Source organism: Manis javanica, chromosome 3, assembly GCF_040802235.1.
Source record: "Manis javanica isolate MJ-LG chromosome 3, MJ_LKY, whole genome shotgun sequence".
In the NCBI taxonomy this organism is placed as follows: domain Eukaryota; kingdom Metazoa; phylum Chordata; class Mammalia; order Pholidota; family Manidae; genus Manis; species Manis javanica.
The window spans coordinates 149,078,405-149,104,925 of NC_133158.1; the positions used below are offsets into that span (position 1 = coordinate 149,078,405).

The 26,521-nt window shown below is 35.4% G+C and overlaps 1 protein-coding gene across 1 annotated transcript in view; it reads left to right on the forward strand.

Annotated features, from left to right (window-relative positions):
- Positions 1-1,869: 1,869 nt before the first annotated feature.
- The window catches only part of DHX36 (DEAH-box helicase 36), a 53,267-nt gene continuing 28,615 nt past the window's right edge, over positions 1,870-26,521 (forward strand). The window contains exons 1-12 of the mRNA XM_037008218.2: positions 1,870-2,178; positions 8,740-8,864; positions 9,616-9,844; positions 12,178-12,216; positions 13,675-13,845; positions 15,973-16,052; positions 16,737-16,811; positions 16,952-17,118; positions 18,456-18,537; positions 22,726-22,866; positions 23,107-23,209; positions 23,589-23,676. Of these exons, the coding sequence (XP_036864113.2) occupies positions 1,933-2,178; positions 8,740-8,864; positions 9,616-9,844; positions 12,178-12,216; positions 13,675-13,845; positions 15,973-16,052; positions 16,737-16,811; positions 16,952-17,118; positions 18,456-18,537; positions 22,726-22,866; positions 23,107-23,209; positions 23,589-23,676 (1,546 nt within the window). The 5' untranslated portion in view covers positions 1,870-1,932. The remainder of the gene's footprint in view (positions 2,179-8,739; positions 8,865-9,615; positions 9,845-12,177; positions 12,217-13,674; positions 13,846-15,972; positions 16,053-16,736; positions 16,812-16,951; positions 17,119-18,455; positions 18,538-22,725; positions 22,867-23,106; positions 23,210-23,588; positions 23,677-26,521) is intronic.

The following is a 26,521-nucleotide window of genomic DNA, read 5'->3' on the forward strand; positions in this document are numbered from 1 at the left end:
CCTCCTCTTTCTGTGTTCTTCATCTCAGGATATGGTACCTCCTTATTTGGTAGTCACTCAAATCTTAAACTCAGGAGTCATCTGACTCTTTCCTCTAAGTCTCCACATCCAATAAACCATCAAATCTTAACAATTTTATTGCCTAATACCTCTTAATTCCAGTCCTTCCCATTTCCCATCTTGCTGTAATCCTGTCTTGTCTCCCCTACATCATAACCTGTTAACTAGTTTCTTTATATCTACTTTGCCTTCTCTATTCCTTTCTACTTGAAGCACCCAAAGTAATCATTCCCTTAATTATATTGTTTTCCTTTAAGTGGCATATAAAGTTCTCCATGATCAGACTTTCTCTTTGGCCTTCTCCATCAGTCTTTAAGCATAGTTTTTTCACTCTCTAATGTTTTATCATCTCTCTTCACATACATTGTTCCCTCCCCCTGTGATAACCTGTCCCCTCCCCATTAGTCTGGCTAAAGTTTACTTATTCTAGAAGTTGCAGCTTAATCTCTCATTCTTTAGAAAGGACTTATCTGATTCTAAAATTAAATTATTTTGCTGTAACATCCCACGGTTGTTGGAGAAGAAAATGTTTTTCTCTACCCTCTTAGGATTTGTATGTGGGGGCCTGCAAATTAAGCTGACAAAAGACAGACTAGCAAGAGACAGGACAAATTTAATCACACCCATACCCAGAGTTCACAAAAAAATGTGACTCAAGGAGATGATTTGAACTTAGGACTTATACACCATTGTAATAGGAGAAGAGGAGGAGGAGAAAAGCACTTATGGGAAAACAAATGACTTTTAGAAAAGATAAATGGGCTCTTGTGAGAAGAGATGGAAGGTGTGATAGTTTTCTGACAATGTCTGTTTAGTTGTGGTGCTGATTTCTAGTCTCCAGTGATGAGTCAGTCTTCCCTGGTTCCTCACAACAATTGAGTGTTTTGGGGAAGCTGTTTTTATACAGGTAAGAGATCTCAGAATTTGAATGCCTCTGCTCAAAATATTTTCATGCCACAGAGGTGTATTTTGGTTCCCTTCAGAGCATACAACGTTTTCCTTTCTTAACTCATTGGACACTGATTTACCTTTTATCTCAAGACTGTAAGCAAATGAAAGCTGATGCCATACTTGTCTTTTTCAGTGAGTATCCCTAGAGCTTTTAAATCAGTTAAAAGTGTACGTGCACTGGATACCTCATATTGAATACCCAAGCCTGTGTGGCCCAGTCACTTGATTATTCAAGAACAGCTTATAATAATCACTCAGTGACCTGGTCAATGAACGGTACATGAACATATGAATCTTCAACTGCTGTTTAGTTTAAATTGCCTAAGTTCTCTGCTCTCAGTTTGGGTACACATGCTTACCTTATGCTGTTGAGTGAAGGTAGTACATAACGACAATCCTTTAAAAGACGCAGGGACATTTTTATAATTATATATGCTAAACAGGTGCTAGGCTGTTTTCAAGACGTAGCTATTTAAAGAGAAAAAAAATGACGAATTCATTTCATTTTTCTACAGACTTTTAGAAGACAATGACTTGATTCACAAGTTCTCTTGTGTCAATCAATGTTTACTATCCAGGGCCTAATTTGGAAGCAAACTCCGGATTTTTAAAGAATTAACAAGTAAAAGCCGAAACCCATTCTCTCACAAGCTGCGCATAGAAGAAAACGTTCGAGCCTTTCGCTCGCTCTCCCTCTGGAGGTACCAAAGCAGACGACAGAGGGCTCCACCTGAGCCGGGTTCCTGGCCACCCGGGCCGTCGGCCTGTGACGTCACCGAAGACGGCTGGCGGTGTCGCTGCACACCCTCCCTGTGGCGCTGCGCGCCGGAAGCAAAAAGGAAGTGGATGTGCACCCGCTTCCGGGCCCGGGCGCCATTTCCAGCGGTTGCCGGTTCTCGCGGGTTGTAGTCCGCCCGGACAATGAGCTATGACTGTCATCAGAACTGGGGCCGCGATGGAGGGCCCCGCAGCTCCGGTGGGGGCTACGGAGGAAGCTATGGAGGGGGCCACGGAGGGGGCCATGGAGGGAACCGAGGCTCCGGAGGCGGCGGAGGGGGTGGTCGAGGCGGCCGAGGCCGACATCCCGGGCACCTGAAAGGCCGCGAAATTGGCTTGTGGTATGCGAAGAAACAGGGACAGAAGAACAAGGAAGCGGAGAGGCAGGAGGTAATTTAAGACTCGGTAGCGGAGGGGGTTGAGGCAGGACCGGTTTTTGGACTTGTTTTGTTTTCCCACTCGCCGCCCCTAACTTTTTTTGTTGGGTTTTGCCTCTTAACCGGTGCATGTGTTTTGTGAAGTGAAAGCGACATGCAGAGGTATTAAACTGAAACTTCCAGTAGCGGATATTACATCGCTTAACGTTGGCCAGGGGCATCTAACATGAAACACGATCCATGCATGCTGAATGTGTATTTTTCATGAAGAACGTGAGAACTGTGAACAAATATAAGTTAATGTCCCAACCGAAATTAACTTCTTTGGGGTGTCACTGTCCTATAGTTTCTCTGGCCTCTCATTCCTTTGTATGTGTTAATAAGATGTAGTCCCCATTTTACAGAGATTGTGGTGTGTTAGGGGCTACAGATGGTTAGAACTTAGTTTGGAATTATTGCAATAAGAATGTAATCACCTAACCCAAACTGTAGAGTCCAGAGGACTTTGCAGAGGAAGTAATGCTTAAGCTGAAACTTGAAAGATAACAGAGTATGTGTGTGTCAGGGATTAAGGGGTTCGAAAGGGATTTTTAGGCCAAGGCAGCAGCTCGTGCCACAACGTACAGGTTAGGAAGAGTATGTTCAAGGAACTGGAAGAGTAAGAGTATGGGTGTGGATTTTGTTCAGATGAGGCTGTGTTCAGTGGCTTTTAAGCTTGTTGACCACTTCCCCCAAAATGGGAATATATGTTAATTTGCAGCCCATTCAGTACACACAAATGTGTAACTGAACAAAAAATTTAATAAATATTTAATTACTTATACATTGCTCTGGATTTTGTTGTTCTTTGTACTTCTCGCCTCTCTTATTAATAGTGGTCTTGATCCTTTAATACAATTTTACAACCATTTGAAAAGCTCTGGGTTAGAAAAATAAGGGCTTCAAAATTCATTGACTTTTCCTTGAGAACTCCTGCAGATCATTAAAAGCATTTGAAGCAGAAAATGAAATGATTGAATTTGTGTTTAAATTCACTCTGATAGCAGTGTAGAAAATGGATTGAAAAGAGGCAGCCCTTGGATAGGGAACCCAGTTAAATAGTCCAGTATTAAGGTGAGATTTGATGGCTTGAATTGGGACATTGGCAGTGGGAGGGAAGTGAATCTGATGCCTAGGGAAGTCCAGACTGCAGGTGGGCATTTGGCAGCTTGTGATCCTGTGGATAGTAGTTGAAGTGTGGCAATGAACGGAGAAAAGAGGAGCAGGTGCAGGCCTGAATTCTGTAGGCCATTGATTCCCAAATGTGAATGCTCATAGGAATCACCTGGTATCTTGTTAAAAGATAGAACTGTGATGGAGCCAGAGATTGTGCTTTCCTGACAGGCTCTCAGATAATGTTGGTGCTGCTGGTCTGCAGACCAGTCAGGTTGTACAGTGTAAAACAAGAAACCTTAAAAGAGTGGGTCAAGGAAAAGTGGCTTGCAAAAGGATCTAGGAAGGGACAGAGAGAGAAGAGAAAAATAAGGAGGTGGCTGTTATTTTGAATAGTGTTTAAAGAGAAAAGAGCACCATAAAAAGGGAAAGTAATTGAGTGGCAAGCACTGCACAGATGTCAAGTAAGGCAAGAGCTCAGGATGTCTGTTGGATTTAGCAAAAAGGTCATAGGTAACCTTGAGAGCCCACATCAGTGGAGTGGTGGAGTAAAAACCAGATTGCAGTGGGGAGGCAGAAGGAGAAATGAAGAAGTGGAGCACTTTCCAGCATTTTTACTGTGAAGGGGAGGAAGTAAAATAGAGCAGCAGCTGATAAGGGTGGGAGAAATCAAGAGGCAGTTTTATTGTATTTGCTTTTTTAAAGGTGAAGAGATTTGACTATGTTCATGTACTGATGGTATGGAGCCATTGGAGAGAAAAAAAATGTATCAGACTAAATGATGCTGCTGTAGTAAATAGCCCCCAAATATTAACACCTTATAACAACAAAAAGGTTGGTTTTTCTACTCATGTTAGTTGACTATTAAGAGTCCAGTGAGAGTCCTTTTAAAGAGAAAGGCTCACAGAACCTCCAGCCATCTGAACTAGCTGGTTTTGGTGGCAGCAAGGAAGGAGTGCAGTAAACTGCCCCTGATACTTAGGGAATCATTCACATTCTCTGGCTAGTGAATCTCTCTTGGCCATGCTTAGCCAGGGGGATGAGAAAATGCCTTCTGTTGTCTGGAAAGAGCAAACTAGAATATTGAGTGCAGTCTAACAACTGCTAAAGAGATGGAGATTTAGGAAAGGAAGATAAATCTCAATGGCCCTGAGGAGCTGTTGTGCTGTAGAGTTCTGGAGGCAAGATTAACCGTAAGCAAGAAAATGGACTCCTTCAGTAAGGTAAAGAACAAAAGATGGGTTCTGATACAGTGGGTTTAGATTTTGTGGCAAGCAGTTAGGAACTTTTCTTTTCCTGCTGTTTTCTTTGTGAAATACTGTATGAAATGTTGAGGGTGAACAGGAAGGTAGCATTTGTGTATTACAGAGAATAGAGAAAGTTTAAAATATTTACAGATGATTAGAAGCTGATAAGATAACCATAGACAATTTGCTGGACATCATTGAAGGTCAACTTTGGAATTTATTACTAGAAGTAGAAAGAATATTTGGGGATGTCCCAAAAGAGGGGAAATAGTAAAAAAAAAAAAAAATCAAACACCAAGGTAAGGTAATTAATTATGAAACATGAAATGTGTGTCTGAGATTGTCTAGGCAGAGGGTGAGGTAATGTGAAGGGTGATGGAACTGGTGAATATTAGTAGAGAAGCAGCCTACAAAGAGAGGCTAGATCCAGGTTTGGAATTTCAGCACTCCTAAATTCTTCACTGCCTGCAGCCTCTGGAGCCTCATTGTAGGAATAACCTCATTAAAAATAATTTATAAATAATATAAATTGTGTTTCTATTAGAAAATATAAATTATGTGTTCATGGGCTGTTTCATTTTCAATCTCCCCATGCCTTTGTGGATATCTAAAATACATACAAAAGGTGAAGAGAGGAACTTTTGCTCTTCCAGTAGAGTTAAAAGCTTCAAAATGTGAGGTTTTAGTTGGTTGAAGAAATGCTTTAGTGTGAATGAGTGCCAGTTGGAAATAAATCATTCTTCAGTAAAAATTTTTTTTTTTTTAGGTTTTTTTTTTTTTTTTTGAGAGGACATCTCTCATATTTATTGATCAAATGGTTGTTAACAACAATAAAATTCAGTATAGGGGGGTCAACGCTCAATGTACAATCATTAATCCATCTCAAGCCTAATTCTCGTCAGTCTCCAATCTTCTGAAGCATAACAAACAAGTTCTTACATGGTGAACGAATTCTTACATAGTGAATAAATTCTTACATGGTGAACAGTACAAGGGCATTCATCACAGAAACTTTAGGTTTTGATCATGCATTATGACCTATAAACAATCAGGTCAAATATGAATATTCGTTTGATTTTTGTACTTGATTTGTATGTTGATCCCACATTTCTCCTATTATTATTATTATTTTTATTTTTAATAAAATGCTGAAGTGGTAAGTAGATGCAAGATAAAGGTAGAAAACATAGTTTAGTGCTGTAAGAAGGCAAATGTAGATGATCAGATGATCAGGTGTGTGCCTATGGACTAAGTATTAATCCAGGCTAGACAAGGGCAGCAAGACATCCACGGATGCAGAAGATTTCTCTCAAAGCAGGGGGGGTGAGGTTCTGAGCCTCACCTCTGTTGATCCCCAATTTCTCACCTGATGGCCCCCCTGCGACTGTGCCTGTCTTAGGTTGTTCCTCCCTTGAGGAATCTTACCCGTCTTTGGCTAACCAGTCATCTTCCGGGGCCATACAGGGAAATGTAAAGTTGGTAAGTGAGAGAGAAGCCATATTGTTTGCAAAGGTTAGCTTTTTACTTCTTTGCAGATTTATGCCCTGTGGCTTCTATGCCCAGCACTTGTCTCGAGGTATCTTTACCACCTGGAGGAATTATGATACTCGGTAAATTCGATATGAGGCACAAATTCTATTTAAGGGTTGTAATTAGGAAGGAAGAAGAAAAGCTATAGATGTAGCATATGAAGGAAACATGGGAGGATTGATTATTTCTTTGACATATCTTCTTGTATAGTACCTTAAGTATGTATAGGTTTTAAACTACTAACTAATTTGCACACACATATTAACATAATAGGAATACGGTGACATAAACAAAGCAAATCTATAATTACCATCCATCTCCAGTGAAGCCAAGAAAACCATTTAGGCACCCTAGGCATTTGTGAAAATTTATCTATGATATGATGGATATTGTCCAACTGTACTTGAACCATCAGACAAATTAAAGCAGCCCATTTCTGGGATCTGTTCACATCCCATATGTTCTTTTAACCATAGATAGTCTATAGTCATGAGATTTTGGAGTGCTACAACTTGCACCCCTCCCAACTCCTGGTTGAGTTCCAACAGTACAGATCCGGTCAAATTCGTTGTCTCACTGTATGCACATGCCAATGCACATGCCAGCCTAGACATCTCCCTCCTCATTCCTATGGCAAGTCCAGGAGACGGTGGGCTGGATGCAGCCACAACCGCAGCATCGTCCAGATCCCTGTGGAGGCTTTTTGATGATCATCCCCCGGCACAAGTCCTCCAGAGAGTGCTGATGCTGGAAGCTCCTCCTCATATCATATCTTAGTTCATTTTCTGGGTGTCCAAGATAGGCCTTGATCTTCTGTTAGTCCATTTTTGGGTTCTGTAATTCCGCTGCTGTTTTGTTCCTTCAGTTTTTCCTTTGTTCCTATACTCCTCAGATGAGTGAAATCATTTGGTATTTCTCTTTAGTAAAAATTATTTTATCTTTGTTATTTTGAAACTGAATGAAAGAAATGGCTTTCAGCCCTTGAAGTGGTTCAGAAGAGTGCAAAAATCAAGGAAACTGCTTGAGAATGTCTACATTCTGAGGCTTCCTTCTAGAGGAGTCTTTAAAATTTTTCTGTAGATGGTTAGATTTCTAATAAATTGTAATTGATAACCATATCCTGTAAGTACACAGAGCAGTAACTGTTAATACATGCTGAAGACATTACAAAATTTAAGGCATAGAGCAAAAACATAATCCTCTGTGCTCAGAGTCCCCAGAACCACTTTCAAGTTCTATGATTCACTAGAGGAAATCACAAAACTGAAAAGGTGGTGACAATATTTTACAGCAAATTATTACACATTAAAATCAGTAAGAGTTTTAAAAAGATACACCGAGTCCAGGAGAAACCAAATACAAACTTACACTCCTAATGCAGAGGACACATCCTACACTGTGAAGAAAAGACACAGTAGTCTAATATATAAACCACTTAAGAAGATTCCTATGCCATATGTCCAAAAAAAACAAATCAAATTTTGGGGCTTCAGTGCCTGTCAGTAAAGAGGTATTGCTGCTGCTTGTAATTTCTTAAGGCTTTCGCGTCAGCCAGAGTCTTACTCTATTGGACTTCTTAATTGAGCATAATGATGCTTTCAGAAAATCCTTTAATAAAACTTATCAGCAAAATCTTCTGGAATTCCCCCAAAGATCTCGTTCTCTTCTTTTTGTGTGTTTATTTCTTTATAGAAAAATATGGTTTTAACACAAGTCATACATGTTTACTGTAAAAGATTGAACCATTCACCCATTTATTTGACTGGCTTCTCTGGATGCATCTACCATGTGCCAAAAGTATATCTGGAAGAAATACTTGCAAAAAGTGTAGAATGTGAAATGAATACCCTTTTTTAAAATTAATTATAAAGAAAATAAGATCCTACTGCACATTTTTCTGCAACTGGCTTTTTCATTTAATACCTTGGACATCTTTCCTGTCTGTACACTTGAAGAAAAATGTCTACCCATTCTTTTAACTGTTCGTTTACTTATAACTCAACTAATTGTAATGTACAATTATTGAAGAAGGGTTTTAAATGTTCTTGTTTTTACTGTATACTCATGTCTTCTCTGGTGTGTGTCTTTATCAATTCTCCTTGAAACAGCTACATCATTGCCACAAGTAGATCACCACCTTCATGAAACTGATCAATTTAATTTATTCCCTCTAGCTCAGCCTTCTTAACTTCTTTATATTTTTAGTGAAAGAACTTTAAAATGCTCACTGCAACCAAAATACCATTTATAGTTTTCAACTTTGTTTTTCTTTTTTAAACAAACATTTGTGTTTCAATCATTTCAATTGTGGGTCTCTGAAAATTAAGATAGGAAAACTTGGTAATAATTACTATGTGAGGGTAGGAAGTAAAGGAACCAAAGTTCTAGTACAGAATATAAATATGCTTTCTTGCCAGTCAGAGCTGCTTATATAGATACATAGTAGAAAGGAGGCCTAGAATAGAGACAAAAATTAGCATCATTTAGGTCTAGGAAATGAAATTAAATTGGAGAACAAGTGTAGGGTAACTAACTTTATTTTGCCTGTTTGTTGAACATATACTATTTTGCCTTTATTTTTCTCAACTAATTTCACACATGCATTCTAGTGTTGATAAGGATGATTTTTCCTTTGCACAAAATAGAGAGCTGTAGTACACATGGATGAACGTCGAGAAGAACAAATTGTGCAGCTGCTGCATTCTGTCCAAGCTAAGAATGATAAAGATTCGGAGACACAGATATCCTGGTTTGCTCCTGAAGATCATGGGTAAGGCAAGAAATGTTCTTTCAAAGAATGGGCAAAGAGTAGTGCTTTCCAAAGCATTAGCTAGGGAAAAAAATGATAATAAAAATACATCTTTATGACCCTTCAATAAGTGAAATTTAACCTCAAAGTAGTTGGTATTATGTAGATTGAGCATATCTGGTAAAAGATTTAAAAGTAGAGATGGCATATTCATTCCCATAGAAAACTAAATGGTAGGAATAGTCTGTATCTGGATATGAGATTTATTCTTGTTATTTGGTGTTCTTCCTACCCGTCGTTTTTATATCTCCAAAATTCTCCTGTAGGAAGATGTACAAAGAAGTTAAATGACTGCTGGTTTAGGAAGATCACAAGAGCTCTATCATTTAGAAGAAAAATCAGTAGAGGTTTTTCTGGGACTGTAATGTAACATCCCATTTGTAGCTCAAAAAAGGGGCAGGAAAAAAAATGAAGTTTTGAAATAAAACTAGCCTTGAAAATCAGAAAAAGAAAATCACTAAGTCATTGCAATGGAATGAGTATTGTATAGATTGTAATGTTTTTAACTACCACAAGAAATAACTTATGGCAATACCAGTTTATAGGGAGGAAAAAATTGAATTCATTCTAAGAATCTGAGTATTTTCATAATTGCTCTACTGAGAAAGGAATAAAAACTCTTGGTTTGGATGATTTTGAAATAAATTGCATATCTTTGTTTCAGGGTTCAAGTGGTTCTTCATTTAACCTTTTGTCATTTTTGTCAAAATAGATATGATACTGAAGCTCCACCTGACAACAAGCCAAACTCAGAGAAGAAACTTGAGGACCAAAAGAAATTGATAAATCAGGAAAAGAAGACATTTAGAATCAAGGGCAAATATATTGACCGAGATTCTGAATATCTCTTGCAAGAAAATGAACCAGATGTAACCTTAGACCAACAATTATTGGAAGATTTACAAAAGAAAAAAACTGATCTTCGGTATATTGAAATGCAGGTAATGAAAGAAAGATGTGGAAGAAATTGTTACTCAGCACTTCTCACACTTATCGGTAGCTACATGATATAGATGAGTGAGATTTTTAATGCATTATTTTCTGTGGGGGTTTTTTTTTTTCCCTTTATAGTAGCAAAATCAATGGGAATGGGATTTCCCGTAACAGTAGCCTATCCCATCTATAGCAGCTTATATAAGAAGAAATACTTCAGAAATGGTACTGCAGATGAAAAGCAAAAATGACCCTTAAGTTAAACTTTTTTAGGCCAGTTCAGTGAGATGTCATAAGAGACAAGGTGGTTAGAATTTAAACTTTGCCCATGTAGCTCTTCCTTTTATATATAAAATTGTATCTGCCATGTTACTTGATGTCCACCAACATTTTAAAGATAGGACTGTGACAAGAACCAAAAATCTAAGTTTTTCTAGTATTTTTCTTTTCAGGATAGGCAAGATATTTTAAGGTCCCTTCCTGTTAAAACAAAATTTTATGCTTGGTGGATGTACTAGAGATCAAAGTAATATGTAATAAAATATCTTTTTGATTTTTTTAGAAAAAAACAGGAAATTCTGAGGGCCATATCTTTAATATGCAAATAGGCCCTACCACTTTTGAGCAAGGCAGAATATCACATCTGTTGGAAAGAAAGGATCCTTTGACTATCGCTAATGCAGGTTGGACAGCCTGATTAGAAAAGATGAGCTGAGGTTGTCTGGAGCCAAATCATGTAGCTTTTTGATGTCTGTTGAATGAAAATATGATTTGAAAACAGAGATTTCAAGATGAATTAATTCAGAATGTTGTAGTTGAAGGAAGAGCTGCTTTTATAGGTTTGGGAACAAGGATAGTTAGCTCCTGTCTCTGTTTGCTTTGTATGGAGGACAGAACTGAAATATTGAAGGTGAGTGATAAATGTAGTTGAGAGAAAGAAGAAATGTATAAAACATTAAAATATTTGGTGGTCTTATTGGCCACACACTATTATAAATGCTTCACATGTATGACATCATTTAAACCTTGCAGCCACCTTTTATAATAGATTATACATGTCTGCTGCAGATGAGGAAAAATCTTAGGTTAAGTGACCTATCTGCAGTTGCATAGCTGTAACAGAACCAGGTCTAAAATTGAGATATGTTTAAGAGCTCAACTGTTTAATCCTTCGTAATATGCCGTAACTTTTCTTTATATTATAAATTACTTAATAAACACTTATTTTCCACTTACCAGATGGCCTGTCACTGTGCTGTTTTCCAAAGACTAATAAGACGTTCCCTGTCCTTAAATAGTTTGTAATCTCATTATCTTCTATTTCAAGGTTTTAGAGGCAGAAATGAAGGTTCATTTGCCTTGAGAAAGAGTATAGGGTTTTAACTCTTCAGCGTTTACAGCAGCATATTTAGAAAACACATATGGTTAATGCTAGTGTCAAGGTTAATGGGATAACAATATATATTTACATAATAAAATGGTTCCTTTTGAGTTCATAAGTTAATGTCTTTGGAAATCATTAAGATGGTTTTTAAATAATTTAAAAATTACAATAGAAATAACTAAGAAAACTGTGGTGACTTGTTACTTCAAAGCACTTTTCAATTAAGTCACCACATTGACTCTTGTTTGTGGTACTAGATACAATTACCTGACCATAACCAGCATGGCATGTGTAGCATGGTTACTATAATCAACACTGTATTGTAGATCAGAATGCCGCTGAGAGAGTAGATCCTAAAAATTCACATCACAAGGAAAAACAAATTTGTAACAAAATGTGATGATGCAAGCTATCTAGACGTACTGTAGTCATCATTTTGTATTATATACAGATACCATTCTGTGTATACTTGAGACTAATATGTCATGTCAATTGTATCTCAAAAAAAATAATAGTAGGGAAATTTGACATAGTGTTCATCTTGACAGATCAAATAAGAAGATAAGAACATATTTCAAGAAATTAAAAAAGCATGGCAATAATTAAGAGTCCTAATTTGACATTTTTTTCCCTTTTCAAACTGTAGTTTTTTTTATGCCACTGAAGATTTTTCATGTTATACAGTGAGCCTAGTTCAGCATAAACTATAGTACTGCTTCTAAGTACATACAATTTTTATGTAGAGTGGGGTTCCATAAAAGTTTTCAAAATTAAAAAGGAATTAAGTTCATCTGTTCTTTTTTATAAAAATTGGTTTTAAGTCTTAATATTCACATAAGCTGTGAGGTAATAAAAATACTCTAGGATTCTGGCATATTCATGATATAGTATTATGATTACCATTATAAATTGATATATTTCTTTTATGAAAATTAAAACTTTTTTTAAAATTTTCAGCATTTCAGGGAAAAGCTGCCTTCGTATGGAATGCAAAAGGTAAAATGGATATTTAATTTTTAATCATTTAACATTTAACATAAATTATTAACATTAATATAAATTAATCATTTGACATTTAATTTGATTTTCAAACTACTTAAGTACAGTTTTTTAAAAAGCCCTGTATGAAGAAATACTATTTAATGAACCTTTCCCTAATGGGTATTATTGGAAGTTTATTTTATTCTTTTTAGTTGTTGAATGACACAAAGAAAAATGGTCACAATTTTCCTGAAGTTCTGTCATGAGTACATCCATAATTGAAATCTTTAAAATGCAAGAAATAGAAGTTCTGTCATGTGTATGTCCATAATTGAAATCTTTAAAATGTAAGAAATAGAATTTTCACAGATCAGTTTCTTTGGCTAAATACCCTTGCTCTAAATTTGAGACCAAACATTTTAAATAAAATTGAGACACTACTGAAAATATAGTGCTTTAATTAGTATTTTATGCTTTGTCACACAATCACACTATACAGAATAATGTAGTCGCCCATCCTTCTCTGTCCTCTCAACCTTTGTTTTAATTTTTCTGCTTCTCATGGCACTTACTACCATCTGACATCTTGTGTCTTCTCGTAGGCCAGTATAAATTTTTTTGAGGACAGAGTGTTTTGTTCACTGTTTATCTCTTGATCCAGAACAGTGACTGACATTCTGTGGACCCCCAGTAAATATGAGTTGAGTGGATGAATCACACATTCTACTTCTACTATTTACCATCTACAATTGCAGTGTTCAAACTTGGCACTTACTATGCACTTGTGTTAATATAGATGGGAATTTTTAAAAGGTGGGTTTTGTAATTTCTAACACCCTTTTGAAGTTGTAGGATGCTTTTGTTAATACAATAAATTACTGTTAAAAATATTAGTTGTTTATCCAAAATTTTTAAAAATCTTTTCTATATCTAAGATTTTCCAAATACTTGAAGTTTACCCATTTGATTTAAGTATTTCAAAACCTGTCTTTGTTCTAATTATTTAAAAGGAAATAATCTTTAGAAAATTACACTCTTCCCTGTTTTCTAAAATAATTAACAAAACTTGTCCTGCAAACAAAGCCATATTTATGAATTATGATATAAATCCTTAATGTTCTTAGTAGTTGTTTAGGTATCAGGAGCTTTGCCTTGTACTCATTAGCCCCACATACCGACACTCTTTTTAGTTAATACACTTTCCTATGCACGGAATTTAGGAGTGCCCTCTTGTTCTTGTCTGTTTCCTTTAACAGTGCCGTGGCTTTGTTCTTTTTATAATTTGATGCTGCTTCTTTCATGAAAATGGGTAGAACTAGGTATCCAAACTTCTAGCATTATATACAGCAAAATTTGAAAAGTATTAATATGTTTGTTAAAAGCAGTTGCCTTCAGTTTGGTGAAGTTTGATTACTCTCTTTTTGGACTTAGTCAACATGTGATGTCCTTCACTTGTTTTCCCTTTTGAAATAGGAATTGGTAAATATGATTGATAACCATCAGGTAACGGTAATAAGTGGTGAAACTGGTTGTGGAAAAACAACTCAAGTTACTCAGTTCATTTTGGATAACTATATTGAAAGAGGAAAAGGATCTGCATGCAGGATAGTGTGTACACAGCCAAGAAGAATTAGTGCCATTTCAGTAAGTAACCTCACTTTTAAAATTTCTCTGTTTTATTTTCCCATTCTTCTTTAGATATTCTTACTAGAACTTACTGATTTTGAAGGTTTTGAGTGATTCTTTATTATGTTTAGGAAATACTGACATGAAAGCAAGTATTTGTTGACAGATATTTGATAGTAAAGAACAAAAGATGAATGACCTCTTCCTGATAATAGATGTCTATGAGTTCAAGATAAATTATAAATCCAGGCAGATTTCAGTATAAAACTGAAAGAATGGAAAAGCTGATATAAATTTTTATAGAATTGATCATGAGTTTCAAATAATCTCCATCATTAGATGCCTTACATTTTACTGTTTGATTCATTCAATACTGTTTTCACTTCTCTCTGTTTAGTACTGAAGTATAGTTGCCCCTCAAACAGTGCGGGAGCTAGGGGCACTAACCGCCTGCATAGTCGAAAATCCAGGTATCACTTTTGACACTCCAGAAACTAAACTACTAATAGCCTACTGTTGACCGGAAACCTTATTTATAAGAAACAGCTGATGAACTTGTATTTTCTGTGTTTTATGTATTATATACTGTCTTCTTACATAAAGTAAGCTAGAGAAAAGAAAATGTTTTTAAATTGTTGCAAGTTTTCAAAAATTTTTCCAGTGTATTTATGGAAAAAAAAACCCCATGTATAAGTATTCCCACGCAGTTCAAACTCATGTTGTTCAGGGGTCAACTATACACTGAACTGTGATGGAAGCAGGAAGCCTTGCATATAATAATTAGATGTGTTTCTGATTTTCTAATGCAATTAATTATTCAGTAAGAGGGAATTTATCATAGAAAAAAATAATGCATAATTTCAGGTTTATCAACACTTTTAAGTGCATGTCTATTATAAATATCGTCTTTGTTTAGTTAGATGACCTAGTTTAAATATATAGTTTATATATTCTTTAAGGATGTTTGGAGTTTCTTACCACATTCAGTGTATGTAGTAAATTTATTTCAGTGTTACACAATTTTGTGTGTAAATGTAAACTTCAGAGATTTATGGTTGTTTTGGCTTTATGATATTGCTACTTATTACATCTCTAAGTCATTTAATGCAGAATCAATTGTCAGGAACTGTATTATTAATTATGGCAATATTTTGAAGGAAATACAGTATCCATTTTAAACTGTGGTTTCTAAGAAATGTTAAAAAAAAGTAGAACAATCTTTTGGGGAGGACCATATTCCTGGAGATTGAATAAGATCACAGAATGTTGAAAAATAAACCACTTTTGGCAAAACACAATTATATAGCTAGATTGACTTAAGTTAAAAGTCTAATTCTATCATTTCACTAATATATGGCAGTTACCATATATAGTGACACCAGTAAAAAATGCTAACTAGTTTTTTTGTTTGTTTGGTTGTTTTTTTTTTTTTGCTTATTCCAAGATCTCTTTGTGTTTGAATGGGCAGTTTAGTAAGTAGTGAGAAGTGAAATAATGTTCTAAGTCAGTGTATATGGGTCATACTCATTGGAAAATTTTACTTCTGAAGTATTAAAAATTAATCTATTTTCTAACCCTATGAATTAAGTGTCATAAATGACTGTTCATGATTACTTTTGGTCACACAAATCAGCATTGGATTATAATACCATTTTTTCCAACCAGAGTTTATCGCTGGCCATTATAACTTGCACAGTACAACTAAGAACTAAAAGTTAAGTAACACTAATCTCTACCAAAAAGATAGAAACAAAAGTATAAGCATGTATTACACACAAAAATTACACACACAAAGATTACAAATTTTACAGGCTTAGACTGGTTTCCAACTCTTAGAGAAGACAAAAAGGTAGAAATTAATGAGAGTATGCTATAGAAAGGCACTTTGAAAGTAGTGATGAGAGAATTTGGCTTTGAAGGGCTTTGTAAGGTGAAATGAAAAGGGGACATAAGAATTCAGTAGCCTGCAGCTCTTAAAGGCGACACAGTTTTAGATACCTTCAATTTTAATACCTATCTCTTTGTTAACACATATGAAAATCTGATGAACAATTTTTCAAAAATCCCAGATTTTCATGGACATTCAGGAAATTTGTCCTAAAGGAAATATATTTTCTTTGTAAATATATTTTATTTTAATTAAAGGTTGCAGAGAGAGTGGCTGCAGAAAGGGCAGAATCTTGTGGCAATGGTAATAGTACTGGATACCAAATCCGCCTCCAGAGGTAAAGAATGTTCACTTGTTTACAGGTAGATTTAGTGAAACTTTGAAACTGAAGGTTCAAAAGAAAGATTTTTCCCCCTTTTATGCTGACTATTACTATTAGAATTAACATTTAAAGTATTGCAGCATTGACCACTTAGAACCCATGAACTCATTTTTGAACCCAAACTCAGGTTTGGATTGCCTTTTTTAAATGTGCTTGTACATTGTGGAGTGATAAAAAGAGTAACTTTTTTCCTGTACATTCAGTTACTCCCCCTTGAAAGAAGTCGAATACTTCTTGGTACTGCCACCCATCTCCTGACTGATTTGATTCATTTTGGTGTCTTTAACCTTCTTTCCCACTCCACTGTATTTCTTTAATCCATTTACCTTTTTAAATGAACTGATTTCTAGTCACTGAACAAAAGTTTAGGCCCACAGTCATTTTCTAAATGTTAATGATTATGCCTTTAAAAAGAAATAATTGACATTATATAATGACAATGAAAATAACGTGTAATGAACTTGAATATAGTATTTCCCATTACTTTGTTATGGTAAGCTTTTCAATAACTAAAAATACTAAGTATATTAAAACTGAAAACCGTTTTAAAACTTGAAGATTTTCTTTTAAACTTTTGTGATACTTAGTAATTTATTAAAAGAAAACTAAGAATTGTTAACTTGTGCTTTTCATTCACAGCCGATTACCAAGGAAGCAGGGTTCTATCTTATACTGTACAACAGGAATCATCCTCCAGTGGCTCCAGTCAGACCCGTGAGTATGTTTTAATTGAGAACATTAAATTAAATATTACCAAAAGTTGTAATTATTAATAGATTTTATTAACTGATAAGGTAAAATGGTTCAGTTTTTAAATTTTGTGCTAAGTTACATATATTACCCCTCCACCTTAGGCATTTATCCAGTGTTAGTCATGTCGTGCTTGATGAAATCCATGAGAGAAATCTACAGTCAGATGTTTTAATGACTGTTATTAAAGATCTCCTCAATTTTCGACGTGACCTGAAAATAATATTGATGAGTGCAACACTAAATGCTGAGAAGTTTTCAGAGTATTTTGGTGAGTAAAATTTATAATCACTTTAGAAAATTACCACACTGAATTAAGAGTTAATTTTTTAAAAAACTAAATCAGTCCGTGATTCAGAATAGTCAAAATAAATGCTAAGCAATTCATTTTAATGTTCTCCTATTGTCTAATCTTATGGAGTAGGGAACTGGGCCTATTTTATATGGTTACATCATTTCTCTTCTTGCAGTGCTACTGTCTGGTGGCATCAATGAAGTGAAGTCACAGATTTGAATAGTTTTATAAATTCTTTTCACGTATGTGTGATTCTTCTGAGGCTTCTATGTGCTATCAGATTTGGGGGACAATTTGCTAATGATATTATAGAAGTGACTACATGTGGAACACCTTTGCTATGCCACGTAGTATATTTGGCACTTTGTCTTCATTAATTTTCATAATACCTTGTAAGGTAGGTGTTATTCCCATATTTTGCATATAAGAAAATCAGCCTCAGAGCAGTTAAGTAGCTTACCCAAGGTTGCATAATTAACAGAGAGTTAAGGGGATTTGAAACTAATTTGACTAGCTGTGACATACATTCTTTTAAAATTGTGCCCAACTGTCTCTCCTGTTTATAATTTTGGGGAAAGGAGAAAAAAATGGAAGGGAGTTAAAATGGAATAGAGCTATATTTAATAAATGTTCTTGTATGCAGCCCAGGTGACCCACAAAGCCTTGTGAGATTAATATTAGTTGGATGTCTTTTTTCATGTTTTGGACAAGATACCCAGAATTGACACTGAGAAATTTGCTCAGAGTTGCCAAGTCAGGGGCAGAGCTGTGATGCCAGCTCAGATACTTTGACCTCTGATGTAGTGTTGGCCTTTATCTATAGTGTGTACTACTTGTTTTGTTTGGTACAAAATATAAATAGCATTTAAATAACAGTTTAGGACACATTTTCTTCTTTTTTCCACTAGTGATTCTAAAATAATAACAATTTAATATTTGGTTAGATCTCATTTGAACTTCCTTTCCTAATTCTGGGTGCTGCAAGAGTGTTGCTTCTTAAACTTAGGTTGTGATGGCAGCACCTTGGCTAATGAGAAATGGGTTTTTGAATCCAACTTAAAATGCTCTGTTCTTTATTATTTTGGGTTACTCTCCAGAACTGTGAGATGTGTATATAGTTTGGAAGCAGTAAAATGGGATTGAATAAAGGCAAGACTGTTACTTTTTACTAAACTGGGTATGGAAAAATAAAGAACTATAAAAGTTCCAAAAACATGTGCCAAAGTTAAGAAAATAGAATTGTTTCCTTTTTACCTAGTCTGTTGATTTTTTTGTTGTTTGACTACAGATTTATATTTTGTCTGCTCTAATAGGTAACTGTCCAATGATACACATACCTGGTTTTACTTTCCCGGTTGTGGAATATCTTTTGGAAGATATAATTGAAAAAATAAGGTAAGTAAATATTAGAAAATAAAAAAGATAAAAAATGTTACTTAAAAGATTAAACTTTCACCTTTCTCCTGTTATACCTAAGTCTCAGAAACTCTCTAACTCCTTCATTCTATAACATTGTTGTTCCTTAAATCAGGGGTTCCCAAACTTGGTCGCACATTAAAATCACCTGGAGCCTTACAAAATCCAGGTGTCCCATTGACACTCCCTACTACCTTAATTATATCACAAAGTCTGGGCTGGTAGCTAAGTATCAGTATTTTTTAAAGACACTTGGATAGCAAAGTTTGGGAACCGCTGTCTTTAGTGCTTGAACCTCTCTTCTTGTTCTCCTACCTGGTTTTCATTCTCCTTTGCTGGCTTGCACTGTAGTTACATGATTGCCAGTGTTTTCTCCCATTCAGTAGGTTGTCTTTTCATTTTCTTGTTGGTTTCCTTTGCATAAAGTAGCCTTTTAGTTTGATGCAGTCCCACTTGTTGATTTTTGCTTTTGTTGCCTTTGCTTTAGGTGTCAAAGCCAAACATACCATTGTGAAGACTGATGTCTAGGAGCTTATCCTCTATGTTTTCTTTCAGGAATTTTATAGTTTCAGGTCTTAGGTATTCAAGTCTTTAATCCATTTTGAGTTGATATTTGTGCGTGATGGAATACAGGGGTCCAGTTTCATTCTTTTGCATGTGGCTGCCCATGCATTTAATACCATTTAGTGAAGAAGCTGTTACTTTCTCATTGTATATTATTGGATCCTTTGTTATATATTAATTGACTATATGAAGGTGGGTTTATTTCTGGGCTCTCAATCTGATCCACTGGTCTACATGCCTACTCTTTAAATAGGATCTCCTCTCATGATTCTCAGTTAACCTTTTCTCAATTGTTTTTATGGTTTCACTCTGCAATTTCCCTGAATACAGTTCTCTTTTCACAACTCACAGAACTGAGGCTCTTCTTGAACTCTAAATTTGGTATCTAAGTGTATAACAAGCAGCATTCCAGTATCTGATACCTTGAACCTCACATTTTTCAAACCAAAATCATCATCTTTGAGCCCCATACTTCCACCAGAAAGTTAAGCAAAACAATATGTCTTCCCCAATATGCTTTATAATGGTTACTAATACTCCACCCAGTTGTCTAAGCTGTAAAACAGAAGAGCTAGTATTTATCAAGCAGTTATGTACCAGGATATGTTAACTGCTTTATATGCTTAGTAAGCATTTAAGTCTGAGTCATTCTGTGCTCCTCCAACACAAACCCTGAGAGCTTTCTCCTTGAACATGCCTACTCATTTTTGTTTTCTCCAGTGTATGGTCTTTATTATCTCTCCTGTGCTAATATAATCTTTTGGCACTGTGGTCTTCTCTCTTACAAGTGCTGCTGTATATTTTCCTTAAAAAATCTGGTCATGTGAGCTCTTTCCACCGGTCAGGCCTCCTGAGATGTCCCTTAAAAACTTGTTTAAGAACCTTTTGTCATGGCCTATAGGAGAGCACCTCCGCTGGTATGCCCAAGTTATTGATCCCTGCAACACCCTGGCCATTCAGACCAGCAGCCTTCTTGAGGGAGCCTGTAGAAAATTAGGTTGTATTCCTTGGTGAGAAAAGGACTGGGAAGGCACAGCCCATAGGGTCAGGTTCTAGTTCCTTAGCTCATCATCTCAAAGCTTTTTATAGTCCAGTCCCATCTTTTTCTATCCTTACGTATCCCGTAGCCAGTTATGCCAAATGCACCATTCCCTAATATGCCAGCCAGTGCCCTTTCATTCATGACCTTATGCTTTGTTATATGCTATTCCTCCTTTTAGACTTGCATATGCCACCTTCTCCATCCTTTTCATCTATATAATCTATTGTTTATGCAAGAACAAATCCCAACTTCACTGCCCATTAAGCCTTCTCTGATCCTCTCCAGATGAGTTGCTTTCAAGTGTGGAATCTCACAGTACTTTTATTACATCTCTTGCAATACCTACCTTATTGCCACATAGTGTATCTCTTTTATGTTTGCTTATGTGAGATTTCAGGTTTTTCAAGGTGAAGGATTTTGTCCTGTTTATCTCTATCTAGTGCATAGTGCAGTGCCTGGCATGTAATAGTCTGAATAAACATGTAGACAGATGTAGATAACACTTAGTGAGTTTTCAAGACTCCATAGCTTACTTGGTAAGTGAGAAAACCAGGAAGTAACTGGGAATATGAGAACAAAGATCCTATAGCATATTTTACATGGAGAAAAGTCAGCTGAATTCTGAGAGGACATTTATTAAACAGATTTTTATTAAACTTTATACCTTGCACTGTGCACTAGGGTCTGGTATAAAACAAAGACAGACTTGGCCGTACCCTCAAAGCTTGTATCTAGACAGGGAAACACTTAAATTGTTATATAAAGTGATTGACCTATTCTGGAGGAAGTCAAAGAGTATACTGGGAATAAGACTATATAGCAGGGATAGACTGGGCAAGTCGGGAAAGCAGTGAAATTCAGAGTAGGAAAGAGGGAAGTGTATATGTCAGAGAAGGTAGGATATATACTACAAGTGAGAGGAGATCTTGGTCTTCATGCTCTGGTTTTGTCAATGATTACAAATATGCATCTCCTCCTCAGTTCCACTTCCCACCTTGTATCCCACTTCCCACTTTGGCACGTTTACCAGTTATTTTCTAAGAGCATAATGGGCAACAACTTGACAATAATGAAAAACAATTTGGGGGATCATTAATGTTATGTGATGATGAATTGCTCTCTTAAGTTCCCTAGAAGGCAGGAAAGTACAAGGAAACTAATGGGCCTTTTGAAGCAAAAGGATGGTGTCTGTGTACTTGTCATCCCCTTGTCAGTCCTAAGAGGAGAGTTGAAGGTGGGTGGTCCTTGGATAGATGTTTTCAGTTGAAGCCACCAGCCCCACCCTTCCCAGAAGAAGAGCTGCACTACAGTGAAGTAGGAGTGAGATGATAAGGTTGTGTGTGGGCACTTGGGCTGGGGGCTGAAGGTTACCTCTGTTTTGGGAATTGCTGGGAAGGGAGCCACCTGTGGGTTCATCGTGCTGACTAGGACTAATCTCTGTCCCAGGTTGCCCTACCTCACATTGATGCCTCTATGTGTTTTGAAGACTTAGGGGAATCCTGGGTCACAGGTACTGAATAGGGAAGGGGATTTACAGTTTTCTATGTGTCTACTATGTGTGAGGCACTGTGCTTCATTACATATTAATTAAATTAATTAATTAATTAAAGAGCGCTGGCCAGATTTCTTTTATTCCCATGCCATCCTATTATAAGAGTATTAATTTCTCAAATAAGCAAACTGAAGGCCAGAGGTTTTTACTGTGTCCAAGGTCACACAAGCTAGTCAGTTGCAGAGCAAGGACATCATCTGACTCCAAATTCCATGTTCCAAATTCCCTTCCATCTAGGTGCACTGCCCTGGGGTTAAAGGATAGGTTCATTTTTCTTTGTCTCTCCCACTCTCATGCCTCTCAGAAACCACTTACAGTAGATAGCCTTCTTAAGCAGAGGTGCCCTCTGTGTTTTGAACAGTCACTACAGAATGTTGGAGTCAGCATAGCAGTGGACTGACACACAGAGATTTGAATACTGATTCTGGCTCTGTCATTAGCTTGACTATAGGACTGAGCAGCATTAAGTAGTTCACAAACATGAGTCTGTAGAGCAATAGATAAACTATCTGAATTTTCTGGGGTACTAATTAAAATTCCTAGATTAACATACCTCAGCCATACCTACTGAATCCAAATCACAAGGCAGGATTTGGGAATCTGTATTTTACAAGTTCTCCAGGGCATTCTTATGTGCCCTCAGGGTTGGAAACCTCCTATATTCAAAAGCTCAATCTTCTATGTAGTCATTTACTATTACTGCTTTGGACTTACATTAAATTGAAAACTTAAATTAATTGAAAGCAAAAGTTATTCTGGTGTTTATGTTTTTATTTTGACTGCTAAAGTGATCTATAGATTTACATACTTTGATAGAGAAGAATTTTTTATCTGAAATGTCGTATTTTTTTAATGAATAGTTGCAAATAAATTAATATTTAACTAACATTTACTAGGAAGTTCTTTAAAACCCTCTTTTTAAAATCCTGAACATAAAATGCCATAGTTAATTAGCTAAAACCAAAGAGTTTCCAAAAAGTGAAACTATTTAAGAATGTTTTTGATTTAGATATGTTCCAGAACAAAAAGAACACAGATCCCAGTTTAAGAGGGGTTTCATGCAAGGGCATGTAAATAGACAAGAAAAAGAAGAAAAAGAAGTCATCTATAAAGAGCGCTGGCCAGATTATGTAAGGGAACTTCGAAAAAGGTAAGTTTGTTTTGTTTGAAAGAGCACAGTGGCTAACTGACTAAAGTGAAAAAGGGATTAGCTTAAGGAGAGCATTGTGAGTCTCCTATCCCCGCTAGGTACACTATACTGAGTTGACTTGTAAACATATTACTATACTAGTAATTCTCTCCTGTATATTGGTTATGTTACTTTTAAGATTTTGTAACAAGTTAAACCTTAGGAAACTTACCCAGTGTTTGTGACTTTTAACTTTGATAGGTATTCTTCAAGTACTATAGATGTTATAGAAATGATAGATGATGAAAAGGTTGATCTGAATTTGATTGCTGCCCTTATCCGATACATTGTTTTGGAAGAAGAGGTTAGTTGTGTTTATTTTTATTCTTCAAGCAACATTGTTTTAATTTTATTAGAATATCAAGGCCATGAAAAAGAAAAATAATTTTCTTAAATGCTTTTTAAAAACAGCCTATGAAACAAATTGCTTTTGACACCAGAAATAAGAATCTCCAGATACCAAAAATTTTAGACATTTGATTTATTTGAAGGAAAGACTAATAAACATGAAATCTGGATTTTAAATACTATTTTTTTTAAATGAGCTTGTATTCTTTAGTTATAATTAGTAACTACAACTGTCCTGAGCTAGTATAACTTAATGAAGACTTAAGTGCACAGAATTTTACTTTCAGTGTGTTTTGTTATGTGACCATTTTAACAGCCATTTCCCCTCCATCCAGGATGGTGCAATACTGGTCTTTCTACCAGGCTGGGACAATATCAGCACTTTACATGATCTCTTGATGTCACAAGTGATGTTTAAATCAGGTATGACACAAATGTATTTCATTGCAGTTCGAAGAGTAGTACTTAAATCATGTGTAACGTTTTTTTTCTTTCAACTGAAGAAGTGGTACTTCAATGTAAGAACTTCATGGTCTTAGCCTAAGTTGGTGTTTTTCAAAAGTTGAATCTTTTTTTCCCCCCTCAAGTTCTAGGTCACAGATGAATGTGGTGGGTGTGTAGTGAAGTTCTTTATTTAGTATTATGGTAAAAATATTTTACCTCTTCTTCTAAATTTGCCTAATAAGATTGAGCCCTTATAATTAAGATGTTGGCACTTTAGGTTTTTTGTTTTTTCACTCACTGCTGCATTTAGTTGGGCAGAAAAGACATTTGAAATTTATCTCTTAGCCCACTGTTTCTCAGTTCTGACTCTACAACAGTACCACTCATGGTGCTTCTTCGGATACCCAGACCTCCTCCTCATCCCCAATTTAAAAATGTGACCTGAACATCCGCTGTTTTTAAAAATTCCCCTGGTGATTTCTGATTTTTTGAACAGCATGTTTTTAGAGAAATGACCTCTTTGCCTTAGAGAAATGCATGAGGACATTTTTCTCCTCAGAATTCTATCAGAGCATTTTCAGAAATCATTATTAACTTCAGTAAAATACAAAGCAAATTCTATTTAGTATTTTATAACTCTCATAATTTCTAACTTTAATCTGGTGAAGTACTTCTGACACATTTTATTTTTATAGGACACTAAAAAATATTTGATCTAATTTTATTGCTAAAATAGTAAAGGTGTATTTTTTTATTCTTTGTTAAATCCCTCATGCACTCAAAGCATTATTTATAAATAAAATTATTTACTACATTCTAGCTGGAAAATATTTTTATCTGATTATTGTGACTTCTCTGTAATGAAATGCTTTCTCTTTTCTTGTTAGTGGTAACATTTACCTACAGAAAAGGTAAAGTCATAATTAAACTATACCACTGAATTTTTTTTTAAATAGCTGGAATTTATTTTTTTGGCTAAACCTTCCAACTTTGGCATTTCCCTCTCCTATTCTAAAAACTACTATATGATTAATTTGTACTTTTAAAAAATATGTGTGTATATTTACCAAGAAAAATACAGAGAAAAATGTATACCAAAATACAATATTATCCTTTTTGAGGGAGTAGGGAAAGGATATGATATTATAGATTATTATGATTGATTTCATTAGCTTTCTAACAAATTACTTTCAAGGAAGGAAGTGTAAGTTAATATGTTCATCACTAGTGCAATTCCTTTTAAATGAAGTCCCAAATTTAACAGTAATGTTTTTTGTCAAATAAATTGTATTTTTAAAATTTAGCCTCAGTCATTTATACTAGCCATTGTCGAAGTGGGAAAAATTGGTCTAACTCATATTGACTGAAAAGTAAATCTTGAAACTCAGTTTGTTGAATGCTTATCAACTTATTTTTTCCTTCTCCCATAGAAGTATAGACTGTTTCCACTGACTATTTTAGTTGTGCAATATCAGCAACATAAACTCTTTTATCACAATTAAATTTTCATCAGTAAAATTGTTTTTACTTTAATTATCCCCTGCTGCTGATGTTCTTAAACTTTTTGTAATGATGCATTTTAAACTTGTAGAAAACTAGGCAGCCATATAATGAACACCATATACCAGTGACTTCAATGATTATTTTTGTGGTCTAGTGTTTTTCCTTTTCAAAGTTAATTGCAGCTATCACATGTTATCCTTAAATATATAAACATGCAGCTCTAAAAGACAATTTCCTTTATTACCACAATGCCATTATCATATCTAATCCTTAACATCCATAATCAGATTTTCCCACTTTGCCCCAAAAGTGTCTTTCATAACTTGTTCAAACTGTAGAAAAAGTCAAACCAGATAAATCTTTTACTCTAGTTCCAGAACATTACTCTCATCACCCCTTCCACTGTTATTTTCCCCGTCTTAATGACTCATGGAAGAGACTAGGTCATACTTTCTAGATTTGTCTAAGTTTTTATGGTATTTCCTCTGCTCCTCTCTTAACCTGAATAAACTGGAAATTATATTTTAAAGCTTGATTCAGTTCCAGCTTTTTTTGGTTTCAGCATTGCTTGGGTTGATGTATTTCAAATTGTGTCACAGACACAAGTTATTCAGGGCCTTCTTTTTATCAATACCAATTGCTTGACAGCTTTTTACTACTTTTTAAGATTTGTATAACCTTTAAGTTCAGAAGGTCCATGAAGAGTCTTTTTATAACAACAGCTCTTCACCATGAAAATAAGGTATATTGAGTCATTTGGATGTAGTTGCTGAAGATGTAAGTCAGGTTGCATATTTTTGTGACCTTAGCTAAATGTGAACTTTACCCTTGCCTCCTTAACATGCTCCCTCATTTCCATCACTACACTACACCAAAGTTTTCCTTCTTTTGGCTGATAATCATGATTGGGCTATTTCATTTGAGACTTAAAGAGTAGGAATATAATTTCATGTATTTCTAACAAAATTGTGTTTAAAAATGTGAGTCATTTTTGGAATGTATTTAACCAACACTCCAGTGGTAGTGAGGATCACCCAAAGTTTACAAACTTATATTCATATTAAAGCAAAATTCTTCAGTCTTCAGTTAAGTTATGGGAATGTAATTAAGGATGTTTTTCTAGTACAATTTTAAAAAGATTGCTTGCAACTTTTAAGCACTCTTTAACAATTTTGGACAATATGCTTATCAGTATGAAATAAATTAATAATAAAATGTTGACAAGAATTTGTTGGAGCACTTAGGAAACAAAAATATTAAAAAAGTGAAATTGGTCTAATTGTATGTAAGAATATAAATTAAGAATTTTGTCGCTTAGCAT